The sequence below is a fragment of the Rhinichthys klamathensis genome, unplaced genomic scaffold, assembly GCF_029890125.1.
Source record: "Rhinichthys klamathensis goyatoka isolate OS25496 unplaced genomic scaffold, OSU_Roscu_1.1 h1tg000027l_1, whole genome shotgun sequence".
In the NCBI taxonomy this organism is placed as follows: domain Eukaryota; kingdom Metazoa; phylum Chordata; class Actinopteri; order Cypriniformes; family Leuciscidae; genus Rhinichthys; species Rhinichthys klamathensis.
This window is the reverse complement of record NW_026606577.1, coordinates 1,237,853-1,265,600: the sequence shown is the minus strand read 5'-3', so window position 1 is coordinate 1,265,600 and position 27,748 is coordinate 1,237,853. Positions and strand designations below refer to the sequence as shown.

General features: G+C 41.0%; 2 protein-coding genes across 2 annotated transcripts; one reads left to right on the top strand and one right to left on the bottom strand.

Annotated features, from left to right (window-relative positions):
* The first annotated feature begins 1,170 nt into the window (after nt 1-1,170).
* Nucleotides 1,171-4,199, top strand: LOC130078958 (collagenase 3-like). Its single transcript, XM_056244572.1, has 10 exons — nt 1,171-1,298; nt 1,390-1,628; nt 1,703-1,851; nt 2,686-2,814; nt 2,965-3,126; nt 3,210-3,339; nt 3,427-3,554; nt 3,657-3,816; nt 3,909-4,012; nt 4,093-4,199. Exons 1-10 carry the CDS (start codon nt 1,194-1,196, stop codon nt 4,197-4,199), a joined length of 1,413 nt encoding a protein of 470 aa, XP_056100547.1. The 5' UTR covers nt 1,171-1,193.
* Nucleotides 4,200-9,420: 5,221 nt separating this feature from the next.
* Nucleotides 9,421-10,455, bottom strand: LOC130078602 (trace amine-associated receptor 13c-like). Its single transcript, XM_056244168.1, has one exon. The coding sequence runs from the start codon at nt 10,420-10,422 to the stop codon at nt 9,421-9,423; it is 1,002 nt and encodes a 333-aa protein (XP_056100143.1). The 5' UTR covers nt 10,423-10,455.
* Between the last annotated feature and the right edge of the window lie 17,293 nt (nt 10,456-27,748).

Here is a 27,748-nt window from a genome sequence, read left to right as displayed (position 1 = left end):
TATGTCTATAGATTTCTTGCTGCTGTCATTCTGATAAAGGAACAAAGGTTGCATTATTTCAGTGGAATGAGAATAATTATTAACTGCATGTTTCACTTCTGCATTTGAGTTTTTATTGTGAATGCTTGAAGTCATCAGACTTACCAATAAAAAAGTTAGCGGGTGTGAGATTTTACTTTCAAATATTGCAATATACAATAACATTTCATATAACATAAATGTTATATATAACATTTCATCAAAGAATATATATATATATATATTCTATTTTTTTAAATTAGGTGTACCTAAAATGGCCGGTGAGTATATATATATATATATATATATATATATATATATATATATATATATATATATATATAAAATCATAAGTATATATATATGTAATCATGAATTACATTGCAATTTATTGTGAAATTACAATTTGAGTATTTAACAAAGGCAATATGTATACTTTATGTAAAAATATTATTATTAAAAAATATACTTTTAATGAGACAAGAATTTAAATATGGTAAAAAATGTATTTGGTTGTCTGTAAATTAATTTACCATATATGGTAAAAAAAAAAAACTAAACTAAAACTACATGTACTTTTACTTTCTAATATTATTAAAAAAATAAGTCTATATTATTATATTATATTGTTAATTTATTATATATTATAAATAATTTATCAAGGCAATGTATAGACTTTATACATTTTTGTGACTTAAAAATATGAATGGTCATTCCCAGTATTCCCTCCGGGAACCATTACATTTTATAACATTTAATTTATAAAAAAAGAAAATTATGACATAAAAAGTGTATGTAAATGTAAAACATAATAATAGAATAATAACGCAATGCTTCTAACATCATCACAATATTTTTTACCAGGAAAGTTCTTCCAGGAAATCTTCCAGTTTATTACTTTAAATATAAGCAAAATGTTTTACAATAGTGCCCTTGTGTTTATAATGAATCAAAATGTTATAATACTCAAGAAGAAAGAGGTTGTGTTAAAAGAAGCTTAAAATCTTGTAATTATTGTCAGTCTGTCAGTTTAATGGTTTACTCACAGTCACAGAAGTGTGTGGCTGATAATTTCCCCCATTGCTCAACACCTCACAGTTTTAAGAGTATATAAGCCTCCATCAGACGCTTCCAATCAGAAGAGAAGCTCAAGATCGTAAGAAGCAACTCACAACATGAGGAGGATTCACTGCCAGCTGGGTTTTCTTGCAAGCCTGGTGCTTGTTATTCACGCAGGACCGATTACAGAGCCGGCTGACAAAGATGAAACCACTGCAGAGGTATGATTTTTTTTCCATATATGCCTAATAATTTTGTTGGTCATTACTCATAATTCCTCCTATAACTCCATTGTTTTTTTCTTCTCTTTAGCATTACCTGAAGAGTTTTTACAATCTAACAGATGTAAAAACTGTCTTACAACGAAGGGCCAGTCCACTGACTGAGAAGATGAAAGAGATGCAAAGGTTTTTTGGAATCGAGGTCACTGGAACGCTGGACAAAGAAACACTGGCGGTGATGAAGAAGCCCCGCTGTGGAGTGCCAGATGTCGCTGCGTACTCCACGTTTGGAGGCAGTCCCAAATGGCAGACAAACAAGCTCACATACAGGTGTGTATAATATGAGTTATCTTGGTGTCACAGAAAAAAGAGAAGCAGAAACCAACTGTGGTCCTTTTCCTCAGGATTGAGAACTACACCCCTGACATGTCAGAAGCAGAGGTGGATGATTCCATCAAAAGAGCCCTGCAAGTGTGGGCAGACGTCACTCCTCTGAGATTCACCCGGATCTACAGAGGCACAGCTGACATCATGATCTCCTTTGGAACAAAATGTAAGTTTTACTCCTTCTTTTTACTTTTATGTCCATCTATCCATCTATCATCTCTCTATCGTCAAGTGTAATTCATTTTAATTTATGATATTTAGTGCAGGCCAATTAGTCCAATTTAATCGTAAACTTGCTTGGAGAACAGCTTTGGAGAATTTGATGTTTCCCCATTCAAAGAGATAAGAGCTGTACTTGCGTGACTGAAAACATTGCTGCCAAGAGAAATGAGTGTGTGATGAGGCTGCTCACTGCAAAGCCAATGGGTGGAACTCGACATTCAACCCCTCTCTGGATGTATGGCTGGAAGTTGAAGGTCAAGCCACACCTCAACCCTACCTATAACCCTATCCCTAAACCTAAATTAGGTCAAGTTCCACCTATTACATCGAGAGCTGGATGTCAGTCAGCTCTGCATTGAGCACCACTTGGAAGCGGGAGCGATAACGTACAGTAAAGGCGGAACTAAAAAACAGGTACGCCGTGAGCATGTGAAGTGCGACAAGCCACTAAACAATGCCACCATTAAATTGCACTTGTAAAATTATTTATTGAATATATGTCGGTTTTAAATACTGTACACCAAATTGAAGAATCCCAATTCAGTTGAATTTGCCATTTCAATTTGTTAAATAGCTTAAAATTCATGATTTAACAGCCATATATGAAGATAGATGCATCAGCAGGATTATTAATCGGATCAATATTTCTTTGAAGTATGTCTTATCTGAAGCCCAGGTTCTTTGATTTATAAGCATTTTTTATAAAAAACATTTTTCTATTAAAAAAGAAGACCTAAATTCTTTATTAAACATTAAAGGTAAAACATCTTTCCTACAGATCATGGTGATGCTTACCCATTTGATGGACCACAAGGCGTTTTGGCTCATGCTTTCGCTCCCTCATCTGGAATTGGTGGAGATGCACATTTCGATGATGATGAGTTATTCAGCTTCCACTCATCAAGAGGTAAGTTTTGCTAGTTTTTAGATTTTTGTTTCTTTGATTTTAGTGATTGAAAAAGTGCAATGACTAAATTACTATAGATTGTTACCTTGGCCCCCCTAAGATTTGTTTAAATGTGATTTTTCTATTCTGTTCTACCTAATTTCTCTGCAGGTTTTGTCCTGTTCTTGGTGGCTGCCCATGAATTTGGTCACTCTTTGGGTCTTTCTCATTCCGAAGTTCCTGGCGCTCTGATGTTTCCCACATACAGCTTCAGGGATCCGGGTCGTTTCTCTCTGCCCTCTGATGACATCAGAGGGATTCAGTCGCTCTATGGTAATATGATCTTCAAGAGTACATCTATAATGTTTGAGTGAAACATATTCAGTCATTTGTTTACCATGTGGTATTTCCTTCAGGCCCAAACAGAGACAGAACCCCCATCCAACCTGATCCAAACTTACCAACGGCTCCTAATGCTTGTGAACCTAACCTGATCTTTGATGCAGTTACAACTTTTAGGGGAGAAACAATGTTCTTCAAGGACAGGTAATGGACAAAAACAAATACAAAATTGTGGATTTTTATATAGACCTAAAATGTTTAAATGAAACGACTTCATGTGTCTTCCTACAGCTTTATCTGGCGTAGTTCTCGAAGCAGAGGTGTGGCGCAACTGATCAAGAGTTTATGGCCCAACTCTCCGGACAATATAGATGCTGCTTACGAAAGTCCAGTGCAAAGAAAAGTTATCTTTTTCAAAGGTATTTTCTCAAACAACCTGGGAATGCTTTAACCACAATCACACTACAATCTCTGTATCCATGCTCAGAAAACATATTACCATAGCTGGTCTTTGTTTACAGGTAGACAAGTCTGGGCTTTTAATGGAAACAACGTTGAGCCGGGCTATCCCAAGCTTCTCAGCCACTTTGGTCTGCCATTGTCCGTAAGTAAAGTTAATGCTGTCGTCCACGACAAAAACTCAGGAAAAACACTTCTCTTCGTTGACAAGATGTACTACAGGTTGGTCAAGTGCCAAAGTAAAAACAAAAATGCTTGCATTTTGCTCTGAAAAAAAAACTGTTGGAATATTACATTTCTCTTTTTTGGGATAGCTATGATGAGAGGGCGAAGAAGATGGACACAGGGTATCCCAAACGAATGGCAGATAGATTTCCAAGGATGACCAGAAAGGTTACAGCAGCCCACCTGTCCAAAGGTAAGTGTTTTTAACCAATTTTCTACAAGCATTAAAGTACAATGATTAGACCTCATAAAGACAATGATATTTTCTTCCAGGTTACATTTATCTCCACAGCGGGACAAAGATGTATGTGTTCAGATCCAACAGTAAGAGGCTTCTCCGTGTGCTGAAGAGTAATTACTTCCTGCCCTGTTTGTCATGATTTAATAAAAAATGGAATGCAGCAGGTTATTTTAAAATTATACTGTAAAAAAAAGTTGCTGCTTTAAATTTTTAAGTACAATCAACTTGGATATTTAAGTCATTTCAACTTAAGTCACATTAAACTGACTTAAAAAGTTAGTTGAATCTTGTATTACTTGTTTTGATGAGTTAAAGCAATGTAAAAACATGTCAAAACTTATTGATCATATTTTTTTAACATTGTATAGCACTTTTTAAAAAGAAATGCATGTGCATAATCCATTGTTCATTGAATCTGTCTGTTGTTCAAATTTGTTATCGGACTCTAATATGGCTGTTAACTAATTCTATATTTATAGAATCTGTTTAATGTTATTTTCAAATAAACTAAAGTGCCTGATTCAACTCAAGAAGAGTATGTGAGCATGTTCAGTTTGGAAGCAAGAATAGTTTTTGCCAGGTTAAATTTAATATGTTAAAGGGGTCATATAATGCCATTTTTGTACAAGTTAATATGAATGTTTAGGGTCTAACTCAGTGGTTCTCAATCTTGGTAATAGGGAGCCACTGCTCTGCACAGTTTGTATGTCTCCCTCAATTAATACACCTGATTTAAGATCATCAGCTCGTTAGGAAAGAGCTTTATAACTGAAGTGGGTGTGTCAGATAAAGGAGACATAAAATGTGCAGAGCAGTGGCTCCCTAGGACCAAGATTGAGAACCACTGGTCTAAATGAAAACTTTGTAATATACATTTATTAAAAATTCTCATTAGTATTTTAAGAAAACACAAATTTTACCTGGCCAAAAACAGCTCTGTTTTCAGCACGCCGTTTCAGTGTATATGCCTTTAAATGATAATGAGCTTTGCTCACCCCGCCCCTCTGTTCTGCTGGCGTTTTGCACGTGGAGTGTTGCCTTGACAAGTGTTGAGGGTATATTTTGGAGAAAGAATGGCAGCGGGAGTCTCTGAGGACACATCTGTGCAACCGTATCAGTTTGAACCGGAGTCGCACCCGGAACAAGATGGCGGCCACAAAGAAGTTAGACAATTAAGGCTCGAACAGGACGTTTCTATATGGTTGGTTAACGTAATGTCACTTGATCTATTTTTGTATGCACCGGCAGGGTAGAGTAAGTTAGTGAGATACGAACACTGTGTTTACTGATGTATACGTTAGTTCATTGACAGATTGACGTAACAACTGATGGTCATGAACAACTTTTTTCCGCGATTTGCAAAGATTAATATAAAGGTTAATAAAACTTTACACTTACTTCTTCTGGAGGTGCAGAGGGAACATAAATAGTTGGTACCGATTCTTTTTTCAGGAGCAGCTTCTTAGCAAAACCAGCTCATACTGACCCTCGTTTATAAAGCAGTCTGGTGAGAAATGATTCGCGCAAACATGAACGCATTGACGTTGATTGTGGGGAATATTCCCTTCGAAAACAAAACTCAGCCACTGCGTCTTCAGCGGTTCGGATTTAGGAACATCAAAATGACTACTGTGTGGTGTTCTGTTCTTTGGTGTAATAACGAACAATCGCTTAAACGCTATTCTGCTCCAGCATATCAACAATGATGGACTATAGCTATGTTTCCATCCACACGTTTTTATCCGAATTAAGTGATATCGAATGAAAAATGACTTACGGAAACAGTAAAATTCGATTGAATTTCATGAATATCGACTCAAATGAAATACGTTCGGTCTCATCGGATTATCTCTTGATTGATATATACGGCTTATGCGATAAACGCTGATGGAAACATTATTTGCCGAATAAATAATGAATTGCGATTAAGTTTTAGGTCCTTTTATGGTTGCGACACGCCACAAAACATAGAAGAAGTTTTAGTTAATTTCCGCCCAATATTTCCGCTCTGTTTGCGCACACATGGCGGGTGTCAACAAAGACAGATGTAAGCTGGACAAAGCAACAAAAAAAAAATGCTTCAACCAAAGGGTTTCTGTGAAGTCTCTCTGAACCACGATCTCCCAGAACTGTTTTGAGCGCTGTCGTTCCCACACCACAGGCCGCCTCCGTTGTCGTCGGGCATTTACGTGCATCTGCATCATCATAGCAATGTGTTGATAGCGTCGTTGTTCTCTTATTATAGCTTGTTATTACATGGCTTGGTTGAATTCTAATGTAGAATGCGATCTGTTATTTCTTGATAACAGACCGCTGCTGAGTATAACACACCGTTGCCATGAAAAACAGAGCGTTGCCATGGACGCAGTTCAGAGACGGAACGGACTATTTTCTTTAGTGGAAGCAATACAATCGTTTTTAAATCAATAAACTCATTTTTAAATCAATATTTTGTGTCAAATTATTTATTTATTTGGTAAGTAGCCATGTAATAAGCGGGATAATGTATAGCGAGGCGGTTGTTATAGCGAATACAAGCCCTTCAGGCTAACAACCGCCTCGCATATACATTATCCCTTACATATGTCGCTATCAGCTGGCACATAAGCACTGTGCAATATTGATCATTTGTTGGTAGATGGTGCGATTCATTTTGTCTAGCAAAACTTTGTTCGCAAATGTTTGCTTGAATGTTGTGCGATTCTGTCCGAAAATGAATGGAAACACCTTAAAATGTCTCAAATCAATTCGATATACCAATTTGATCGCAAAACAGCATGTGACGTCATTACGTACAGGTTTTTATTCGCTTTAAAGCCGTTGGATAGAAACACACTTTCACCAGCTTTATTCGCATGAGTTTTTTTACCGAACTTCAGATAATTCGACTGACAAATGGATGGAAACTTGGCTTATGATGACAGCTCGCTCAGTGCGGGTCTCTGTTGAAACGCTGCTGTCAATTAACAATCGTGGGAGGGGCGTCCGACCGGCTTGATTTGAGACAGGGGAAAACATTGTATCATCTGTGTAACATCTGTGTATCTGTGTAACATCTGTGTATCATCTGTGTATCTGTGTAACATCTGTGGAGATTAAAACAAAAACACTGGATGGATTTTTATCATTATATGATCATGATGGTTGTGTACAGGCACTGCCAACACACATTTCAGTACAATCAACTTGTAAAAGTGCATACCATTATGACCCCTTTAAAAAGCCTCAGGGGGTACAACACTCTAAAGGTGATGATACACAGGGCAACTTTTTGAGCAATGTTGCTGGGCAATCTTGCCGAGCGATTGTTGCTTGGACACTTTCCCATTGAAAATGGGCAACAAATTTATATCTGGATAATTTAGATTGGTTGTGTGCTTTGTGTCTCATCTGGTTGCCCGTTGACGGCAACATTGCCCAGCAACATTGCTCAAAAAGTTGCCCTGTGTATCATCACCTTAAGAGAACCACTGGGGGTTAAGCAATGGAACAAAATCAACATCAAAGCACAATACACATACCATGGGCAGAAGGAATACAAAGAGGTCACTTACAAAGGTAGGTTAAAGATACAAACAAAGAGGGATTCAAACAAACAACATATTATAAGGTAGAATTTACAAACTGTGAGCTGAAGAGTAATATTCAGAGAATTAGTTTTGTTTTTAAGAGGTTTTTGAATGAGAGAAGGGTGGATGCTTAACGGATGTCTTGAGGAAGAGCCAGAACGCTAAAAGTCCTGATGGCTCCTATGGTTACCAGACTATTAAAACTGACTGAATATGCCACAGCCCCACCTAAGATATTTTTCACCAGACGCCACTGCTCGTCGGCGAGCTCCCTCGAAACCCCCACGATCTGAGTCTCCTCTCGGCCTCGGTGCGAGCAGGACCCGAACCGTGGGGCAAAAATGACTGTCCCCCTTCCCTCGAGAAGAGAGTAGTATGCGTGCTCTTCACCCAGACAAAGCACACATAGGTTGTGAGTGTCACCAGGTGTGAGAAACCTCTCGCATGGGTCAGCACACTTCCTAAAGCGCTTGTTTCCAGACATAATTCGTATCTCACAGTGTCAGTGAAAAGAGAATGACTGTCTCTTTCCTGTTCATGTCCCACATCCCTCTCAAAGCTCAGAGCGGTAGGCTATCTGACGCATCTTTTGGGAAAGATAAAACAAATGTTTTTTAAATAATATGTAACTTTCTTATATTATTTAGGTTACCATAATTTACTGATATTTATTTAAATGTTTTACAGGCTGTAGTGTGGTGTTTCACTGACGGAAGTGGCAGTGCTAAAATAAACACGGGTGACTGTTACAAAATGGAGGTTTAAATATAAATAAAATTAAATGAATGCCCTAAAACAAACGGTAATAGGCTAAATAGAACAAGGTAACGATGGCTGGCTAGCGCAATTAGCACAGCTCACATTTCAATAACGTGACGTGATGTCCCAGTAAAATCTCACGTTTGAGTTTTAACAGGCTCCTATATTTCGCAGATTTATTTAGATTGATAATAACAGGTAAAAAGGCAAATACATTTTGTTTCTATTATTCTATTTTCCACAATGTCAAAGCAACGCAGCTTACCAAAATACAAGCTCAGGCATGCGCTTTGTCCATATACAAGTTCATGCAGTTGTGCACTCTAGACAGAGAATACTCCAGTTATAGGGAACACTTTAGTAGGCTAAGAAGAAGCAAATATGTATTATGTATAACGAGGTTGGGTTCCTTCAACTGTCCATCCTATTGAAAACAGCTATGCTATTTAAGGAGAATTTGATATTTCCCCATTCAAAGAGATAGGAGCTGCACTTGCATGCCCGAGAGGCGTTTCAAAGTTTGCCGCCGAGTGAAATGACTTGTCTTAAAGGGACTTTTTACACGTTTTAATGGTTTTATTTTTACAGACGTCCACATGAGAAACATCCGAATAGGGCTTTACACATAGTTCTATATGACTGTTCTCTTTTTGTTATTGCGTTTTTGATTTATAATAAAACAGATTCAAAATAACTGATGAAAGTGAAGCATAAAGTAAATAATATCTACCTTTATCATTAGACTGAAGGTTTGTGATCCTTGCTCAATTTACTTAATAAGCTAATAAAACAACTGAACACTGTCACTTGTTTACTGTGTAAAAAGAAGTTTGCTTAATTGTTACATTATGACAAAACTTGTATCAGTGTGAGAATTATACAGCAACCATATTATATAAAACAAACTATTAGGATACATGTATAGTGCAAATTACAAATATAAACTGTTTATCTATACCTTTATTTATTACTTAACAACAATAATGGAGTTTATGTGAAATTTCTCTCAGAGTGACGGTTTTACCAATTTAATTACAATTGATGTTTTGTAAAAATATCGACCAGAGAGGATGCTGGCTGAAATATTTTCAGAGTTAAGATGTGTTTAACTGTCTTTTTAAACCAGGGATAAAATAAAGCATAGATCAGAGGATTCAGACCTGAGTTTGTGTATAAGACCCATGCTAAAATATTTATGGTTGTGGAAGAGATTACTGACAAAGAACAGATATAGTATGGAATATAGCACAGCAGATAAACTGTCACAATGATTCCTAATGTCAGAGCAGCTTTACTCTCAGATTTCCTCCTCACTGAACCTTCCATTACACATTTACCACCCTTCATCAGAGAGTTTATAACTTTCACTTGCTGATGTGCAACATAAAATATCCTCAAATATAAAGTTATGATCAGGATACAAGGAAAAATAAAAGACATAACCAGATCAGTGACTATCCAGGCAAATCCCATCATAACAGAACACACTCCATAACACATGTCTGTTCTGTGTGTAGTGTCAAAATATCTATTAATTACACAGGCAGTCATATAGCCTGAGGAGCAAAACCAGCAGAGACAGATGCTTATTAAAGTTTTAGTTGTGGTGATTTTGTGTGGGTACTGTAAAGGGTGACACACAGCCACATAACGATCAACAGCAATTAATACTAAATTACTGAGAGATGTTGAAATAAGCATTGCAATAAATATTGAATAGAGTCCGCAGAAGATGTCTCCAAAGTACCAACACGCCTCAATCAGTCTGGTTGCCTCTATGGGCATAACAAGTCCCATAAACAGGTCAGCAAAAGCCAGAGAGAGAATGATCAGGTTGGTTGGAGTGTGAAGCTTCTTGAAGTGCGAGATGGAGATGATCACCAGCAGGTTCAGAAACACAGTCCATGCTGACAGCAATGAAAAAAACGCATACATGATTTTGTATTCATGATTGGAGCGTTTTCCCTTGATACAAGATGAGTTGATGGCAGGAAAGCAGTACTGAGTCTCATGATCCTCTGTCTCATGGGCCATGAATGAGTCTCCTCATGTTAGGAGTTTGTTGTGCTCTTCTGTTCTGCTCTATTATCGTTTAATTTATACAATGTCTGGATCAGACCGACCAGCCCATTAACTACCACCCATTCTGATGCTGCATAATTTTATAATTATTTATTCATTGTATGCTTTGTTAAATTTAGCCACACAATAATAGGGTAAACAGTGCTAAAGTTTTAATTAATATTTGCATACTTTTTATTTACATGACAAACTTATTTTTCTATTTCTTTTCACGTGAATTGTGTTTCTGTTAGTAATCAATATTTCCATATATTTCAAGTTAATATATTTATTTCAATTGGGTTGAGCCTGGTTAGTACCTGGATGGGAGACCTCCTGGGAAAACTAGGTTGCTGCTGGAAGAGGTGTTAGTGAGGCCAGCAGGGGGTGCTCACCGTGTGGTCTGTGAGGGTCCTAACACCACAGTATAGTGATGGGGAACCTATACTGTAACAAGCACCGTCCTTCGGATGAGACGTTAAACCGAGGTCCTGACTCTCTGTGGTCATTAAAAATCTCATGGCACTTCTCGTAAAGAGTTGGGGTGTAACCCCGGTGTCCTGGCCAAATTCCCTCCATTGGCCCTTACCAATCATGGCCTCCTAATAATCCCCATCCATTGAATATGCTCTTTCACTCTCTCTCCTCTCCACCAGGTGTGTGGTGAGCCCACTGGCGCCGTTGTACTGTGGCTGCCGTCTCATTATACAAGTAAATGCTGCACACTGGTGGTGTGTGAGAAGAGATTCCCTGATATGATTGTAAAGCACTTTATACAGTCAGTGGCGTAGCATCTGGGCATGCAGGGTATGCACGTGCAAATGGGTCTGGGCCAATTGGGGGCCCGCCGCCCAATAGAACGAGGGAATGTATTAATTAATTCGTGGCATGTGCAGTAATTTATCATTTCTCTGTAATTTCTTGTGTGCATGTGTTATTTTTTTCACACCGTGGCTGCCGTAGAACTACGCCGTCATTTTTTTAATGACGCTGCAACTAAGTGTAAACGCTGCATCGTAGCGTCAAATTAAAAAAAGAAAATGGACCATTTTCTCAGCGGAGCGCACATTTTTTAAAACTGAAGCTAATTAAAAAAAAAATTGCAGACCATGTCACAGAACAGACTATCTTTTTCATTGAAAATGCACAAAGCCATGAATTAAACACCAAGGACATTGTGGATGAATTTGCCGAAAGAAAGGCCTGGAAAATCCAACTAAAATTAGTAAGAAGGTTTAGCCTGGCTAACGTCAGACCACGTCTCATTGAGAACCACATGTTCATTTTCTCGTATTTGAGGCGTGGTTTACGAATGCCCACAGCCGTTTATTGGGTGCTATGAATGTCTATCAAATGCCCCTGTACGTAGCTCAGTGTGTCGCATAGACGTCGTCATCGTCTTGCTGCTCCCTCCCCATTCTGTGATAGGTTCCCTCGCTGAGGCGAAAATCTGCTCCATGGAATCCAGGCGTGCCTAGCAGCGTGAATAAAATCACGCTGCGCAAAGGCAGCATGGGGAAACCCAGGCTAGAGTAGGTTTGTGCTTTTACATTTTGGGCTGCTGTGCTGTGTTACATTCTGAGACTTGGTTATGTTAGACTTTTTTGCTGTTCCGTTCTGGTTGTGAAAAGTTGTTGGGTAGGCCTTGGGTAGTGTGTTTTTTTTTTATGGTATTGTTTGGTATGGTATTTTTTAGTCTACAGTGAACGTCTCTAAATGTCTCTTCGATGTACTTGGAGGGCGGGGCCCATATAATTTCTTTTGCGTATGGGCCCGGGACTCGCTACGCCACTGTGTACAGTAGTACATACGAAAGTGCTATATAAATGCTTCATTCATTCATTCAATTGTCATATACTTTGAGTTTTTTCCTCCAAGGTACTGTTTTATGCTAATATTCCACAACACACTGACTTCTGATCCAGAGGTACAGTAGAAAAAATGTCCCCCTCATTATCATCTTTAATTAAAATAAATCAGTTTTGGAGTTGCTTTTTTGTATGGAGAATAAAGAGCAGAACATGCATGATAAGTTATTAAAAGCGCGAAAAAAAGCGCAGGAGAATTGAATTCAGTACTCGAATGCTGACAGGCGGCTTTCTGTGTGCACACTTGAAGCGTGGATACAGAAAGCCACCTTACTGACAGGATGCAATCCCAAAAAGAAATACACACCACTTATGTGCCCGTCTTGGCGAGTTTCCTCATAAACTAGTCGGTTATGTTTTATTAAACATCAACATTTGAGAAAGAAACTGATGTGTAAATTGGTATTAGTTTTTTTTGGTATTGGTGGTTATTTGGTATTGGTGGTTGAGGAGATTCCCCCTTCCATGTGAAGCGCTTTGAGTGCCTAGAAAAGCGCTATATAAATGTAATGAATTATTATTATTATTATTATTATTAGGTCTTAAGTCACAGCAGCCTAATACAACTGTAGTATTTCTTACTTGAATAATAGGCTAGACACCTGAAAAACTTAAATGATGACTTTTTAAATTGCATCATGGCTTGTAATTGAGGAAATGGGCACCTCATGGGGTTGTTAACACTTGTGTTACAATTGTAAGACTGGAAAAACTGGAATAACTGGAAGAGAGGGCAACTCTGACAAAACAAGGGAAATTAACCTTCTATGTAAAGCGCTTTGAGTGCCGAGAAAAGTGCTATATAAATGTAATGAATTATTATTATTCATTATTATTAACATTTAAACTCTCTCCTGTGAAGTTAGCATCACCATTTGAGACGCAAGTCTCACATCAGAATCATCCTAATCTACATCTCTTTCCCTCTTCCCCCATTCCTTCTCTCTATCATGCTGAGATCACCAAAATTCACCCAAAAATCTATATGGTTTAATGTGAATAATTATCATACACTATTATACATGTTTGGAATCATTTGAAATGTCTCAGGGTGACTGGTACAAATGTCTCATTCCCAAAGTAGTAAATAAAGGTAATAAAGTTTTTTAAGAGTTAAGGGTGTGTCTTCCAGGCAAATGGCATCCTGCTCCCAAAAGGTGTAAACTTTGAATGCAAATTCCCATTGTTTGCACACATTCCATGTGAAAGAAGTTTCTGTCTATATAAAGAAATGCAACAAGAGGCTCAGGGCGATTCTGTAACTCAGATCAGCCCATAATGTTGAAGGACCTCAAAGACTTCAGTATTATGTATTTTTCTAAATGTTGGGTTTAGCCTACATCTTTCACTCTTTAAGTCTGAGCATTTTGATGTTATTTTATTATTTTTATTTGAACTGATTATGAAATTGGCATGATACATTTACCTGACATGATAAAATTGTAAACATTTGATTTTATTCTGACTTGCTCTGAAATTGTTTTCCCAAGTAGATTAAATGGATTCGTATGTTACCACAAAATCTGTGTCAGATTAGTTTGGGTGTGTCTAACTGTACCTCTGTTTAATTTAATGTTAGGATAAGTGTGCGTGGGAAACCACGGCATGGCCAATCCAAAGCTATTATAAGAGAAGCAATGTTGGTCGACTTGTATCTGTAGTAGTGGCCATACCGCTGCCTGAAGTAAACGTTACTTTAAATTCAAGTGCATACAAAAACCACAGGGGCTATACAAAAGTATCTTTGATTGTGTAAGCGTGAATGCAACCATCTCAGTTCCCTTTCAGTCGCTCACGTTCGACGTAGTCGACGTGTCGACTGATTGGGATCACGCTTATGGCGCTTTTCCACTGCATGGTACGGTACGGCACGCTTTGGCGCTTTTCCACTGCATGGTACGGTACGGCTCGGCTCGGTACGGCTCACTTGGGGCGCTTTTCCACTGCATGGTACGGTACAGTACGGCTCGCTTCGGCTCGCTTAATGGTACCACCTCTTTTGAGGTTCCAAGCGTACCGTACCGATACTAAAATGTGATGTAAACACACTGCAGATCACTGATTGGTCAGACGGAATCGTCACTACCAGCGTCATTGTATTTGCGAGACATCAAACCCACTAGATTTAAATAGCCAGTAACAGCCACCACTGTAGCACCTGTTTTAAAACTACTTGCTTGACTTGCTTGAAGAAAAAAGAAAGAAAGAAAACTTCCAAAAAATAAATGGCTGAATCGTGGTCAGTGGACGAAGTGCAGACGTTCCTCTCGTTGGTTGCAGAGGAGCGGATAAACTATAGCGATCAGACTATAATCCCACCCACTTTGAAGCGGTACTAACTGCAGTGGAAAAGCAAACCGAGCTAATCCGAGTCGTGCCGTGCCGTGCTGAGCCGAGTCGTACCACGCAGTGGAAAAGCGAAGCGAGCCGAACCGTGCCGTGCCAAGCCGAACCGTACTGAGCCGTACCAACAGTGGAAAAGCACCATTAGAGAGGCTGTCATCTTCGAGTACTGTTAAAACGAGCCAATGTAATTGGCGTGCCTGAAATGCATTACACAGTCCGCCCCCGCGGCGCGGGTATAAATACGGAAGTGGATGCACGCACTAGTTGTCTTTCGCTTCGGAGCCGATCGTTTGATGTCTCTGAAGATTGCTGTTGTTTACAACGAGCGAGTGTGTCGGTGTTCTTCTGGAAGACTCTCCCAGTGCTGGTGGTTTCTACAGCGCGAGTGCAGAGGTGATCGCGAGCTTTGAGCTCTCAACTACAGTTTTAACAGCAACAAATTTCTAAAGGTTTGTGTGTGTTGACGGCTGGTTAGAGGGCGGAAAAGTGAGTGCTTCACTGTTTCAGTTCACTGTTCAGTGTTTCCGCGGTCATTCCCCTGTCTGTGAATCCCCATAACCATGCCCCATCCCCGGGTGCCGTGTGGGATGGATGAACGGAGGATAGTGATGGAGGTCTCGCACGGCAACCATTCCCTGTGGGCTCCTCACTCCTCCATCACACCGCAGCTGATGGAATTCCTGTTGAACTGCATTTTGTATTCGTTACCTCGAGTTGGCAGTTCACCTTGCTTTGAGACACCGCTGCTCAGCGAGCTGGCACTGGTCTGAAAAGACAACATCGCGACCTGTGCTAAGTTTCCCTCGCATGTCACAACTCGCCCGTCACCTCCTCCTTGGAGTCAGAAGCTTCTGAGGTCGCTTCATTCCACTATAAAAATCTTCCGGCCTGCTCAATCGTGCCGCCAACGAGCCTCACGACAACTATGGCCAGGGAGAGTGGAGACTCCATCCCCTGGTGGTCCAGCTGGGCAGGGACCACTTCGGGGCCGCACAGTTACATCTGTTGCCCCTCCGGACTCTCCCTCTGCCAGTTGTGTTTCTGTCTGAGCGGACATCCCTTGGATAGACATGAGCTCTCAGCTGACCCTGGGGCCCCGCAGAAATGCGTTCCCCAGTGAGCCTTCTAAGAAAGCGATTATATGCAATTCATTATCGCTTGGCGCTGCTCAAGTTCAGTGATGTTCATCACACTCAGGTGTTGAGCAGAAATGCTCCTGAAGCTCAGTGAATTTCATCACACTCAGGTGTTGAGCAGAAATGCTCCTGAAGCTCAGTGAATTATCACATGAATGAATGAATGAATGAATGAATGAATGAATGAGGCATTTATATAGCGCTTTCATATGTACTACTGTACACCCAAAGCGCTTTACAATCATATCAGGGGTTCTCTCCTCAACCAGCACCAGTGTGCAGCATCCACTTGGATGATGCGACGGCAGCCACAGTACAACGGCGCCAGTGCGCTCACCACACACCAGCTATAGTTGGAGAGGAGAGAGAGTGATAGAGACAATTCAGTGGATGGGGATTATTAGGAGGCCATGATTGGCAGGGGCCAATGGGTGGAATGTGGCCAGGACACCGGGGTTACACCCCTACTCTTTATGAGAAGTGACATGGGATTTTTAATGACCACAGAGAGTCAGGGCCTCGGTTTAACGTCTCATCCGAAGGATGGTGCTCTTTGACAGTATGGTGTCCCCGTCACTATACTGGGGCGTTAGGACCCACACAGACCACAGGGTGAGCACCGCCTGCTGGCCTCACTAACACCTCTTCCAGCAGCAACCTGGTTTTCTCAGGAGGTCTCCTATCCAGGTACTAACCAGGCTCAGCCCTGCTTAGCTTCAGTGGGTAACCAGTCTTGGGCTACAGGGTCAGGGCTTGACATTAACACCCGCCAACCCGCCAAATGTAGGTGGATTTCACCCGTGGCGGGTAACACAGTCACTCCCACTAGCCACTTTGGCGTGTTGAAAAATTGTAGTCTTGTCAAAAGACATCTGACATTACAAACGAATTGCAATTTGACACTACGACACTACAACTCCCATACTACCTGCACATACACATAGCTCATTGGTCCCTTCGTGAAGCCTCTTGAACGACAACACTGTAAACAAGAAGACACGCGGAGATTAAACTCGTGGACTGGCCGTCGGACTGAGGACTGTTTTTGTCTGCCCTTAATTATCAACTGAATCAGCGGCAGCGATGATATAGCGATCTTTTTTAATAGCAGGAGAATCAAGACCACAGGCGCGTCTCACGCTCTCCTACAGTACAGCTGCGCGAGGGTGCGCGCGCCAAATATGACATCCAGACTTTTGTCAAACGACAATATCTGGCACAGGGCAGCCACAGTCCCTCAGACCTGTAGACCGTCAGCCTCCCGCCTGCTTTTAACCTGATGGTACGATCTCTGTCATAACACGCGACTGGTCGCATGCACACACACACACACACACACATCAACACAGCGTTCAGTCAGAGCGTGAATGTGCGTGGCCGATATAAAGAAAAAATAATCTTCATGATTAAGGGACACGGTGTAACTACTAGCAGGGCTATCTTTCCAGAGTTATTTCTATGTTTTAATAAAATTAATCATGCCATGAAAGAAAGCAGGAGATGCGTTTGTGGGAATAATCTGAAAAAAAAAGACCTGTAGGCCTACAGTATACTTGTTTCAGGTGGACATATCTCCAGTTACTCAGAGCTACCAGAGCTTCATGATGATAATTATTAAGTCAGAGCTCTGAGGAAATGCAGATGCAAAACAAACAATCCAAAGTCCCCAAAACGGCCATATAGGCCTATATAAAGTTTTAATGCTGCCTTAATTGTGGATTTTTTCTTAGAAAAAATTATTTATTCTTTGCTCGTTGTTTCTAATGCAGATAATTGTTCTACTCTGTATTAGAGTATTTACTGCTGTAAAAAAAAAAAAAAATGTTTTCAAAAAAGGAGTTTTACACACAACCTTATCAGAGCTAATGATTCATTTTAGCATGTTTTAAGCCCCATTGTCAACTTTAATCATATACAACGTAATTTTCCAACAACAAAAATGTGGCTTGTAAAAATGCTGCGTGGCTAGTAATTTTGAAAAACCACTAGCCACATTGGCTAGTCAGCAAAAAAGTTAATGTCAAGCCCTGTACAGGGTGATATGGTTGCTGGATACGATCAGGACGTGCTTCCCATTCTTCTGCATATGATGTTTGTATCATATTGAGGGTGAAGGAACAGCCTACTCCAACCCAACTTGCAGCAAAGAGAGCACTAAAATGACAGAACGCTCTCAGGATCTCCTCAAGGAGAGAAGACTCATTCAACGAATAGGTTCCACTTCTAACTAGCGAAGCACAACTGCCTTATCTTAAGGGGGTGCTTGCAGAAGGGATGGTCACACATCTAGTGTTGAGCAGTGCTCCTGTCTTGTGGGTGCATGTTGCTTGCACCTACTGTGCTAAGTCAGGAGTGGAACAGGTCTTGATAGTTGCCCCTTATTGGCCCAACCAGATCTAGTTCCCTCGACAGCCTTCCTGACTTCGCCTGAATACATTTCAGGGACGGGGCATGATGGCACCCGCGTTCAAAGAACTGGACAGGGAGGTTCAGGTGGCTACCACAAGGATATATGCTAGTGACCATCAATTCTGCAAGCACCCCTTAAGATAAGGCAGTTGTGCTTCGCTAGTTAGAAGTGGAACCTATTCGTTGAATGAGTCTTCTCTCCGTGAGGAGATCCTGAGAGCGTTGTCATTTTAGTGCTCTCTTTCCTGCAAGTTGGGATGGAGTAGGCTGTTCCTTCACCCTCAATATGATACAAACATCATATGCAGAAGTATGGGAAGCACGTCCTGATCGTCAGGTTCCTGAGGGAGCAAGGGTCATCCCTGCACCCCTCTTTATCCTCTTGGGCCTATCTCTACTGCAATGCAGATACCGCCCTTGAGCCACTGCAGGCAGTGAGTTAAAAATTCTGTTTTTAAACAATTCTCCTGCTCGCATGGTCTCTACTAGAGGGTAGGGACTTGCTCGCTTTCGGTCAACGAGTTGTGCCTGGAATTGATGGATATGTGCCCAAGGTCCCTACCTCTCCTTTAAATGGGACCAGAGCCTGCCAGCGCTGCCTGGAGGAGGCAGACCCAGCCCTTGCGTTCTCTGTCCGTCCGCTACATTGCGGTTTTACGTGCACAGAATGCAAGCCTTAGGCTCACAGACCAGCTCTTATCTGTTAAGGAAATTAGCAGAGAGGGAAGGCTGTTTCCAAGCGAGGTTGGCCCACTGAAAGTGGCTGCCTTCATCTTGGTGAAATTCCCTAGAAGCACATGTCCGCTTAGGTGGTGAGCTCCTTTAGATGAGTGTGTGCTTCCGCTTAGGCGTTGACACAGAGTGCTTCGCTGACAGATATTCTAGAGTTGAGGGCTGGGCGACACCTTAGTCGAACCACTGCTTCCCGTGGGCTCCCCTCACATGAAGCCAGTTTCACTGTAAGCCCGGTTTGTTGTGTCGGCTTGCTGCGCCATTCCCCTCCTATGGACTGGATACATGCGCAATTCTTGCTCCAGTTGAGTTCCCCTTTTTAGCCGAACCCTGTCGAGTTCCTCCATACCCTTCGGCAACGGACGTGGCGGAACGTCCGAAGCCAGGCCTATCACTCATATGCACTGGTGGAACCCGTGTTAGGCTGGGTCTATATGCTGTGATCCCTACGGCGATCCCATATGTGTATTCTTCCACAGTACGGCTCCCTGCGGCGAGCCCGTGTCTTCCCTTGGCAGAGTCTGCTCTGCCGTCACTGTTCAGTTGAGTCTCCCCCCTGTTTAGGCTGGAGCCACCCCAGTGACATTCCATATGTTGTACTGCCCGGTCATCCGCCCAGTTCATTCTCCACATGTTACCTCCCTTCGGGTAGGATGTGGCTTCCGCCGCGTTCCTTTCCTTCTTTGTTCAGGGAACGCTTTCCCAGTGGTCCTGTAGGAACAGCAGTGACTTCCCTGGCTGAGCCCTGTCCCTTCCCCGCCTTAATTTGCGGGGGGATCTGGAGGCATTTGTCTAGGCACTGGAAGGTGGCAGGACTAGATGGCGTTTAATTGGGATCCCGATCAGTTGACACGCCAAGCCTAAACAAATTTACTTGAATCTAAACTGAAACTGTACCGACGTTGGGTTCGCGCATCTCTCATTCGGTCCAACGTTTCCATATTTGCAATGTAACATTTGTATGCTAACTATTAATGTAAAGAAGGCTTCGTACTTCAGTCGAGTCCTAATATCCACAAAGGCTAAATCAGCATTTTCAAGGGAAATGAGTTTGGAATACCAGCAAGTTATGACTGACCGGCACAGCCTGTACAAAAGACTAATTAAATTAAGCAGAATAACTTTTTATATGTTTGGTTGACTGTTTTATTTTAATAATGAACAGGCTGCGATGTCAAGTTGGCAATGCCAGAAGTGAACTAATAATATGTTGTGTAAACGTGATGCGCCGGCGCCATCAGTTGGATTTGTTCCTCAGCTGGGTCAATATCTTAATACTCCATCGTTTAATACTCTGTCATTCGAAACAGTAAAATGTGTAGCGTATCTGGACTGTGTCAGAATGTGTTCTACATTCTGAAAAACCTTCTAGTCCTGACTCTTGTCCCATAACTCGCCAGCCTGGCTCCAAAAGGTCTGGAGTAAATTGCCCATTGACACCTTTATGGCATGCAAATGTTTACACACAGCCATGGGTTTGGGCCTCAAAGAGCTCAGTATCTCCTCAGAGCAATGTCAGGTGGCCAAGAAAAGCTCACTCCAAAACACACAAACAAACAGACATTCCTTCATTCAAATCTATAATTTGACTAATTCTGGAAAGAATACGATATATTCCTGTACATCTTTGTGTTTCTGCTTGTGTACCAAGCCTAGATATTATGTTATAACCATGTAGTTTAAACTCTAAGTGCTCATTTCAAACCCTAAGAGTATATATCCACCTTTATACTATGCCAAACATAAAGTTATTGGTACCAAATTAAACCTCTTGGTTTGCCCTGGCTGAATATACACTCACCTAAAGAATTATTAGGAACACCATACTAATACTGTGTTTGACCCCCTTTCGCCTTCAGAACTGCCTTAATTCTACGTGGCATTGATTCAACATGGTGCTGAAAGCATTCTTTAGAAATGTTGGCCCATATTGATAGGATAGCATCTTGCAGTTGATGGAGATTTGTGGGATGCACATCCAGGGCACGAAGCTCCCGTTCCACCACATCCCAAATATGCTCTATTGGGTTGAGATCTGGTGACTGTGGGGGCAATTTTAGTACAGTCAACTCATTGTCATGTTCAAGAAACCAATTTGAAATGATTCGAGCTTTGTGACATGGTGCATTATCCTGCTGGAAGTAGCCATCAGAGGATGGGCACATGGTGGCCATAAAGGGGTGGACATGGTCAGAAACAATGCTCAGGTAGGCCGTGGCCTTTAAACGATGCTCAATTGGCACTAAGGGGCCTAAAGTGTGCCAAGAAAACATCCCCCACACCATTACACCACCACCACCAGCCTGCACAGTGGTAACAAGGCATGATGGATCCATGTTCTCATTCTGTTTACGCCAAATTCTGACTCTACCATCTGAATGTCTGAACAGAAATCGAGACTCATCAGACCAGGCAACATTTTTCCAGTCTTCAACTGTCCAATTTTGGTGAGCTCTTGCAAATTGTAGCCTCTTTTTCCTATTTGTAGTGGAAATGAGTGGTACCCGGTGGGGTCCTCTGCTGTTGTAGCCCATCCGCCTCAAGGTTGTGCGTGTTGTGGCTTCACAAATGCTTTGCTGCATACCTCGGTTGTAACGAGTGGTTATTTCAGTCAAAGTTGCTCTTATATCAGCTTGAATCAGTTGGCCCATTCTCCTCTGACCTCTAGCATCAACAAGGCATTTTCACCCACAGGACTGCCGCATACTGGATGTTTTTCCCTTTTCACACCATTCTTTGTAAACCCTAGAAATGGTTGTGCGTGAAAATCCCAGTAACTGAGCAGATTGTGAAATACTCAGACCGGCCCGTCTGGCACCAACAACCATGCCAAGCTCAAAATTGCTTAAATCACCTTTCTTTCCTATTCTGACATTTAGTTTGGAGCTCAGGAGATTGTCTTGACCAGGACCACACCTTCTAAATGCATTGAAGCAACTGCCATGTGATTGGTTGATTAGATAATTGCATTAATGAGAAAATGAACAGGTGTTCCTAATAATCCTTTAGGTGAGTGTATGAATTAGATTACGATAAAATGCATTTTACTATGTTTTACCACCTCCTCAGTGAGACTGACCACGCTTCTGTCACTGCCATAAAACATGCAAATTATGTGAGGGTTTTGTAAGGATGAACCCAATTGCAGACAGTTTGCGAAAACACACAAGGTTTATTTGACAAAAAGGGAAAACAAAACCCACGATGGGGTAAAACAAGACTGAAGGGCAAAAACAAAGACTAACAACACTAGACTAAGACTTGACAGGTAACTAGACAAATAACTAATAACAGCAACAAGATCAGGATTGTACAAGACAGAGTTCTTCACTAGATACTCACGAGAGGGTCAACACACAGGTAAGGTATCACTTGATACACACACTGAGAATCACAATGAACCGGCACAAGACAGCAAACACAAGGGGATTAAATAAAGAGACTAATGATAACAACAGGTGACACAGGTAAAGCAATAATGACAAAACGAGGATAACAAGGGGGCGGGGCCAGAGGACGAGACAATACAAGCACATGGCCCAAACCAAAGGCCACGTGCTTGCACACAAAACATGGTTCTGTCATGATCCTGCCTCAAGAATTAAAGAACAACAAGAACTAGATGGCAGAATCATGACAAATTAGGCCATCCCAACAAGACAAAGGGACATTCCCGCTCACGGTTTGCCGAATGACTATTGGCCAGTTCACTCCAAAGAGGTGTGAACTCCGGTTTCCTTAAAAGGATGGAACGCCAGTTCCTCCTCGTCTTCAGCTCTCTTCCTTCTTCATCTCTTGGATGCTCTTCAACTTCTTCTGCAAGATCTTCTCTTCAGTCCGTTAGTTTAGTTTTTCTTTTGTTTCCCATCTCGTACTCTACTTTGTCTATTTCCACAGACTAGTGACATGAACTTAGCCCGAATAATTTTTCTTTGAATAACTTCACTTCAAGAGACTTTAAATCCGCCGCTCCTCTGCACATCGGAAGAACCACGGACCCACGAGGACGCTCACTCACGCAGCCTTGTTCAGCAACATAAGAGAACCATATATGCAAGTACTTGTTTTATCGAGCTTTAATGCGTTCAAGATTTGATATCTTGGTGTCTCTCTCAAGGTTCCTGTCTCTGTGATTTTGCCATACTGTAATTTTGGTTCCTGTCTCTGTGATTTTGCCATACTGACCACTTTTAATTCTTTTATCTTTCATTTTCTTTTATTGTTTGTTGCTTTAATCTGTGTATATACATGTATTCCGTGTAACTTTAGTTCACCTGTATACTTAGTTTTCCTTTATTAAATACATTATATTCATTTGATTGACTCTGTCTGCTGCTCACATTACGAGGTCCCTTAAAGGTGCTAAATGTAACTTTTCTTCTAAAATGAATCCTTTTTGTATTGCCTGTGTGTGAAGGGGTTGTAATCACACATTACAATGATCCACTTGTCGGGTTTTGCTATTACTTCTGAAGGCCAGTATTCCTATTTCTATGTGAAGTCTCCGGGTCGGATTTTCTGCGAAATCCATCGGATGTGATGTGCATGCGCGCTCCCGAGCCTCTCTCCTTTTTATATACAGTCTATGCGACGGCACTGCAGCTGACGACATGGAGTTTGATAACACCAAAAAACGACCTGCCTCCAGCACAACACAGACTCCAACACAAACTCCACATAAATATAAAAAACAAAACAAAAATGTATCTGCTGAAGCCTTTTACAGTCTATAGCTGAAGCTCGTCAGGCCAAACGTCAATCGGATCGATTAGGACGAAAACACGGATCAACATCGGCAGAGAGTTTGAATTATGGAGAGACCTCCGCTATTTTTATTTGTGATAAATTACAAGTTTTCAGATATGCTGAAATAATGGTAAACTGTAATGAAATAGCAAGGTAAACTACAACATACATGAGACATGAAATGAATACAAAAGACTGTTCAAGGATAACAAAAAAGTAGGTGTTTCAGGATGTAACTTTTATTTTATGTACTAGATCTACTGTATCACTAACGATGAATGACTAACGTCACTCATCCCACTACTATCATATTGTTTATAATACACATTTCCAGACACATTCAGTACAGTAATGTTACTTCCTACGATCTTACTGTTACACTGAAATTGTTTAGTCTAGTTCACTAACAGTTTTCGTTATCATATTATACATTCACCTATGTTGACATTGTTGATTGTAAAAAGATACACGAATAGTTAGTGAAATGCCTTGTTATGCTAGATAACACCATCATGTTGGCTAAATGCAGTCAATGTAACATTATCATGGTACGAGCATGGATTATTAGTTCAACGTCAAGTTGATAAAAGTAGCCTATTATTGTAACGTTGCAGTGGGAGTTTACATGAGTTTCCAGCATGTTGTGTGATGCTTTCTCCAGTGTGTTGAAATTCTCTGTCGCCGGCCGGGAACCAAGTGCTCGCTCTTGTGTTCGAGCACGCACAAGAGCACGAGCGCTCTTGTAAAAATTGGTTACAATCTCCGGCTGGTACCAAGTGCTCGCTCTTGTGTTCGAGCACGCGCAAGAGCAGGAGCGCTCTTATAAAAATTGGTTGCAATCTGAAACATCACCGATAGAGGCCGCTAAAAAATACATAGAGCACCTTTAAATGTTCGGTCAAGCTACGCGCTTTATAAATTTGTCAATACGTATTAAATAGTATTTTTATAGAACAGGAAAGTTAATTTTTATGGCCAGAAAATAACTTCTCTTGAACGTCTATAATAACTTTCATGAGGTTTGATGAAGATCGGACGATCAGTTTTGCTGGATAAAGCAGATCATTTGATAATAACTTGACCCCATGCAAGATTGTCATGACAATCGAAATATCTTAGACAATTGACATATTAATATTTAATCATAATTCGTTGTGATTGATTATTGATACAGTTGATCTAATTTTGCCTGCCTGTATGCAGAACTGACTATAATTCGTTGCATTCAGTTGTCCATATAGACCGTTGGTAACTTCTTCCCTTTACGGGTAATTTTAATCTATGTATGCAATTACTGGACATATTCATGACCAGTCATTAAAATTATATTCCCTTTATTTGTGCTAAGAATCGCTACAAATGTATATTTTTATTTGTGTAGGCCTACATTCAAAATCACTACAAAATGTCATGCCTTTGAAAAATAAAGAAAACAAGTCTCCGTCTCCTTGAACATCTTTCTGGCGCACACCAAATATTAACCAAAATACAGCGAATAGCCTTCTTGGCACGCCTACTTTTGAAAGTTAACATTTAGACTATTTGAAGTAAAATGCATTATAAAGGCCTAAGTCACTTATGAATAAATCACAGCGTGCTTCATGATAAAAAACGTGTCCGGAAAATATAGGAAAATAGCTAATTATTTCACGGAGCACCTGGCACTTGAGAACTGCTGGTCTACAGAGAAGAAAGCCCTGTCTAGGCTCTTCCCCGGTACGGATTGTGTCGAGCCATTCGTTAGTCTGGTTGTTTGATGAGAAAAATATGACATGTAGTTGCAATAAACGAGATAAGAATCCGCGCAGCAGCGGAGGACTCTAATTCAGCTGTGCGGAACTGAGGAAGAACTGATGACGGAACAGTTTGATCTTCGGCTGACAAATCAGAGGAAAGGGGCGTTTCCTTCCCGCCCAAGTATGAAGCTGCAGACTCGGAGCCTGCAGCTACAGTCCCGCACCCAGAGTCCCGCATTCTCAGACCCCTCGTTTTTCGAGACAGTGCCTCCTATCAAATTGGATCGGATAAACATGTGAAGAACTTAAGCCGAAACGTGAGTATCGTCAATTTTATTTAGCGAATCATACTCATTCGATTTCTTTTTTAATCAAACTACTTTATAGCTCATCGATACACCAACATATGAATAGTCCATTTGATATTTGTAAAGATAGTTTGTAACAAAATTTGAGCCATTAATGTATGTTTTTTCGCCTTTTTTCCCCGACAATATTTTGATAGCTAACGTTAGACTTTTTGTAGACAAGCCATTGTAAAATTTTTATTAAAATTAGTTCACATTAAAGTAGACCAATTAAATACATTAATTGTGTTAATACTAAAGAATGTCATCATTGATTATTTAATCAGATTTACCGTTTGACCTTTTTTTTAATTACCGGACCTTTTCTCCTAAAACTATATAACCGCCATAGTAACGGCCGTAGCAAGGTTGTCCTTCTGTGCTCGCCGTATCCCTTGTCCTCTCATCCACGCCTCTAGTTAGCTAGTACGCAGGCTAGTTATTCATCAGTGTCAATAGCACTTTGTATAAAACCGGCACATCAGGTGGAAAACTAAGTAATCCCTCGCCGCGTATGTCCTCTTTACACTTTGTTCGCTGTGCTGTCACCTTTGAAAGATGTGTGACGGTGTACCAGACGCTTCCGGGTAGCATATTGTTAATATATCGAAGGTCTTGGCTGTAATACGCTATGTGCGCGCGCTCTGTCATTGCCTATTGGAATGCGATTTGAGGTTTGCATGCGGGAGAGGTAACTGTGGAGCCCCATTTCCGTTTATGTGGAATGTTGTATCCCTAGAGAAAGATCACTGCTGCTTTGCCTTCTGTAACTTTAATGTAATTGTAGCTTTTGCATCATTTTGTTTGATTCATTTTTGTTATTTTATTTTCCCTCTTCTATTTTGTTGTATGTCAGCCATAGGTGAGATATTGGCTGCCCCATTTATTTTGCTGTGGTAATGCTAACATCTAGCTTTTCCTCTTCCTGATCCAACCAGAGTGTTGAAGCTGTTTCGTGGAGTAGGTCGCCGGATTTGAGTCCTCCTCTTCACGCATCGCACACAGTACCGGTATTTGTAGTGGTAACGTGCACCTCACTATTTGCAGTCATCACTTTGTTTTTATAGTATCTGTGCCTATGACTGTGTGTGTGTGTGCGTGCGCGGGTGTGTGTTTGCGTGAATAGGCAACAAAATCAGCAGCACGGGTGGTGTGTCGGTCTCACTCCTCTTCCAGGACAGGTAACCTCTTCCAAACAGCCGACCCATTGAAACTATTATTGTTTGTGTTTTGATATTTCTGGCGGCAGCCACTACCTCCCTCTGGCTGGCCTATGGGGCCTAATCAGTATCGTCTCACACTACCATGAGAAACAAACCCCAGACTGTTTTTACTGGATGATTTGTTAATAAATATTGTTTTACTTTTATAATGAAATACTACGTCTCTGTCATTATTTAAGTATCTGCGTGTGAGAGCCCTCCTGTCTAATCAAGGTGTTGGAGGTCTAGCTAAGGTACATCTTGGTGTGAAAGGCCCCAGGTGGCGTAGTCGAGCACCCTAGATTTAATACCTTCATCATATGACTCCTGTGGTCACATATAATTTGAATTAAAGGGACACTCCACCCATTTCAACATTAATCTTTATTGAAAGTGGGTCATATATGTAGTCGAAATGTAAAAGAAATTTTGAATTTGGTGCCCTCTTGACCGAGAAAAGACAGAAAATAACTTTAGGGTGCACTTGTAAGACAACAACTCCCACAATGCACCACATTGCACAGCTCCGGAAGTCACTCCCACTAATCCAGAACAGCGCAAACATCAGAGAAATCACTCTTCCGTCTACAAGGCTAGCTGCCAAAAGAGTTTGAAATTCATTTAACACAAAATGTCTAGTTAGTTGGCTGTGGCGAGCAGGACGAGGGACGTGAGAGGACGGAGCGAGTGATAATGAATGACACCTGTGCACGGCCGCATTAACAATAGGGCTAGGCGGGGCTAAAGCCCCGGGGCCCGAGCAAGGAGGGGGCCCGT